Raw genomic sequence first — 4,339 nt, 5'->3', positions numbered from 1 at the left:
ATACTACTACTGTCATCCTATTTTTAAAAAGAATAGCTCGAGTTTCAATCCTGGAACCCTGACTCTGAGTGAGATTTTATAATATAAAGTGCTTTTAACTCATCTTTTTGCGAAGTGCATCGAGTCGATCAAGAATCATCAAATAAGGATGGAGAGAGAGCATCTTTAGCTTTTGTGATATTTTAATTGTGTGACCTACCAAGTGAAAGAAGACGGAATTATTAGCATTAGGATGCCAACTTTTAAGGATTCATTATCGTATAGTTCTACCAAAAGCATTAAATTCTTTGTGGTATAGTAACGTAACGTGCTCTAGAAACTCTCAACCACCCCATCGATCGTCCTCAGTTCTATTAGTACAACCTCATAGACACTTTACCATTTCTCTATTTATCTCACCTCTTATTAAACCTTATAATATATATCTCCCACCTACGTTTGAACGTTATAAATACAACTGTTCCATGCATGTATTATTTCACCCATCACTTACTCTAAAGCACACACTCACACCATTGTAAAGATTAGTCCTCAAAAGCAAATCTAGAACGAGTTCTGTGAGTTCAACTAAAAGAAGAAAGAAGCAAAAAAAAAACATATTAGAAGTGAGATGGGTGCCAAAAGGGACTTCAATGTGAATGTGATCAAAACTGAGGTGGTGGCAGCATCGTTGCCAATGCAAGAGCATTGGCTACCACAGTCAAATCTTGATTTGCTCTTGCCTCCAATGGACGTTGGAGTTTTCTTTTGTTATCAGAACCCCATTATTTCTGGGTTACCAAAATATTCATTTGGGTCAATGATCAAAGTTCTTAAGGTTTCTTTGGCTGAAACCTTGGTTTCCTATTATGCATTTGCAGGGGAGTTAGTTCAGAACCTTGCTGGAGAGCCCGAAATTCTTTGCAACAATGCGGGAGTCAATTTCACAGAAGCTTGGGCTGATGTAGAGCTCAAAGAAATCAACTTGTATAATCCAGATGAAAGTATAGAGGGTAAGCTTGTACCAAAGAAGAAGCACGGTGTACTAGCCGTTCAGGTACTGTTTTTTTGTTGTGAAGTTTCTCCTATTTTACAAGTAGCATGTGTCCTATCACCTATGCATAATTGCATGTGCAAAGTTCAACTTTTCAGTACTCATATAATTTGCGTTATTCAGGTTTTAATTCTATAGTCTATAGACAAATTTCTGTAATTATCTTTTAATTGACTTAAGAGTGTAACGTTTTTACACTTTCACTCTTAATCCGTACTCCTATAAAGGACACTTTTGCCGTCCCAAAATATCTGGACACCTGAACTTGAAAGCCTTTCCACGGTTTCTCAGCTCAATTCATAAATAATATAAAAATGTAAACATATACATGTAGAGTTCTTTTGTAGGTTGTGTAATAAATTTCCAATTGCCGCACAGACTGTAGGATTAATATATATAGTCGTCTAAGCCATTTTCATGCAAAAGCTGACATGCATGACAGAAACGTCGAATTCCCTCTATTTGAAATTGAATGTTTTAAAAGAAATGCTTTTAGAAGAAGAATCGCAAAGCTGAATTATTTACTGTTTGTTTGTAGATCAAGTGGCGCCTTTCTGTAGGTTTTTTCATTCTTTTTAGTTTTTTTTTTTAAAATCCCTCCAATTTAAGAGGATGTATATATAACACTTGTCCCTCCAGTCAAATCCAGGAAGTAAATGAAGAATAGTTAAATAAGCCCATAGAACTTTGTTCTGAGTATTATATTGTATTCAAAAGGTTTACCTTTTAGGAAAGCAGACATTATATTGGTAGTACAAACTAAAACCAAAAAGTGTACATTCAATTTAAATACTGATCAAACTTTGTCTTCAATGGAAAAGTCTTCCCTGATCAAATCGAACTTTAGATATACTTTTTTACCTACTATTCTTTGTGTGTTTTTTTATAGCAAAAAACAAAAAGGTGATAAAATTTAACATGAGAGATGTACCTAATTTTTGATGACCTCCATTTCAAATCTGTCAAGGGATATGTGGAGTAATATTGTTGTTTCATTATAGATAAAATAGAGAAGATAGTATATTACAAAGTAATCGTTTGCATGGATTATATGTCTAAATTCTGTTTATCATAATAGGTAGAAAGAAATTTGAACATTCAATTGAGAACGTGCAAATAGCAATTTCCAAATTAGTGACCTAAATAGTCAAAAATAATATTTAATTGTAGTGGAACTCAGTGATTTTAATCAATACAAAATTTACAACATCCAAAACCATTGTAACACATATTGTGCCATGTATTTAATGCACACTTTATGGACCGTAATTAGCTTATAATTATTTTTTAGATGACTTAATCGAGTATATTAAAATCCTTTGATAATATTTTTTCTCTACCGATTTGACACAAATACATAATTATTGCAGGCTACACATCTCAAATGTGGAGGAATAGTGGTGGCTTGTACATTTGATCATAGAGTTGCTGATGCTTATTCAACCAACTTGTTTCTCGTATCATGGGCAGAAATAGCTCAGTCCAAACCACTATCTCAGCTCCCATCTTTCCGACGTTCCTTTCTTTTTCCACGGCGTCCCTCCTACTACGATCCCTTGGTGATAGACAGCATGTATATACCTATCTCTGCCCTAAAACAAGAAACACGTGCTGTCACAAATATTGATGATAATGATCAAGTTATAAGCAGAATTTACTATGTCAAGGCTGAAGACATCATCCGCCTCCAATCATTAGCAAATAGTTGTAATAACGACATGATTAGCACAAAATTCCACAGGTTTACTAAGCTTGAAACATTCAGTGCTTTCCTATGGAAAACTATAGCCAATGGGATGGAAAAAAATAGTACTCCTTATTACGAGAACTTCATGTTTGGGATTGTGGTTAATGGTAGGAGTAGATTGAGCGATGGAGATAAAGAACAAGCCAAGGTACTAAAAGGGTATTTTGGGAATGTTCTTTCCATCCCATTTGGTGAGAAGAAAGTGGAGAAACTAAAGGAGAAACCTTTAAGTTGGGTAGCAAGAGCAGTTCATGAGTTTCTTGAACATGCAGAAACTAAAGAACATTTCCTTGGGTTAATAAATTGGGTGGAAGATCATCGTCCAGAACCAGCTTTAGCAAGAATCTACGCCACAAATGAAGATGCACCGGCGGTGGTGGTGTCGTCGGGGCAACAGTTTCCGGTGGGGAAGATTGATTTTGGATGGGGAGAGCCAGTGTTTGGGTCGTATCATTTTCCATGGGAAGGGAAAGCAGGATATGTGATGCCAATGCCGAGTCCTAAAGGAAATGGAGATTGGGTTGTTTATATGCACATGCTGAAATGGCAGTTGGAATTGGTTGAGGCCTCTGCGTCCAATGTGTTCAAGCCCCTGACTGCAGATTATCTCAACTTGAAGTAATGTGGTTATGTAAATATTGAGCTCGTTATGTAATGTGTGTGTGAAAAGGAGAAACAAGCTATCTTATATGTTAACGTGAGTTGCAAATATGTATCTTTTTAATTGATTTTATACAAAGAAAATTTGGTCATGATGGGACAGAACATAAGCAAAAATAAATGAGTACACTCTAAGAGCAAAATATTAAGGGTGCCTTGGTATAAAGAATAGTACTCTCTCTTTCATTTAATATTGTGAAGCTTGGCAGATCACCAAGTTTAAAAAAAGAAAGACACAATTTTTGGCACATACCAAAAGTAGTACCATCAGAACTTGTGACCCTAAACATTTGATCATGCCATTGTTATTACAATACCAACATGCTATTAAGGGTAAAATGAGAAGTTTAAAATGAGAATTTTCAAATATAAGTATATATACTAGTATCTATAAATGTGCGTTGCACGTTAATAATGACACATGATGATTTAAATCTTTATTTAAATGAAGGAACAATAAAATTTAATTAATGAGAAATTTTTTATATTTAATACTACAACAATCATCTAAATGCTAAAAAATATTGTTACATTAGTATAATACGTGAATTCAAAATGAAAGGACATCATCAGAACTTACATAAACGATCAATTTTAGTCATGTTAAGTAGATAATTATGTATTGTAGTTTAAAAATATCTAATGTGATGGTATCTCACCGAACACTTCTTTATAGATGGTGTTTTTTGTATATGTTTCCTTCTAATGCTTTGGTTTTTCTGCCATAACCAAAACTCTTATTGTCGATATTGATATCTCTCTTGAAAGTGCAACATATAATTATTCGTGTAAGAAAATATATTGTGGTAAATATAGTCCAATATTTAGGATGTTTGTCCTTGTGCTTAATTTATTATAATTACAAAACATAAACATATTGAAAATTATTTTCACACAAA

At 34.0% G+C, this 4,339-nt stretch overlaps 1 protein-coding gene across 1 annotated transcript; it reads left to right on the top strand.

Moving 5' to 3' along the window:
• The first annotated feature begins 469 nt into the window (after nucleotides 1–469).
• Nucleotides 470–3,536, top strand: LOC104087267 (coniferyl alcohol acyltransferase-like). Its single transcript, XM_009591679.4, has 2 exons — nucleotides 470–1,036; nucleotides 2,404–3,536. Exons 1-2 carry the CDS (start codon nucleotides 611–613, stop codon nucleotides 3,400–3,402), a joined length of 1,425 nt encoding a protein of 474 aa, XP_009589974.1. The 5' UTR covers nucleotides 470–610; the 3' UTR covers nucleotides 3,403–3,536.
• Nucleotides 3,537–4,339: the final 803 nt, after the last annotated feature.

Source organism: Nicotiana tomentosiformis, chromosome 2 (genome assembly GCF_000390325.3).
Source record: "Nicotiana tomentosiformis chromosome 2, ASM39032v3, whole genome shotgun sequence".
NCBI classification, from domain to species: Eukaryota; Viridiplantae; Streptophyta; class Magnoliopsida; order Solanales; family Solanaceae; genus Nicotiana; species Nicotiana tomentosiformis.
Note: the sequence above shows the minus strand (reverse complement) of the source record. Positions and strands in the feature narration are given on the sequence as shown.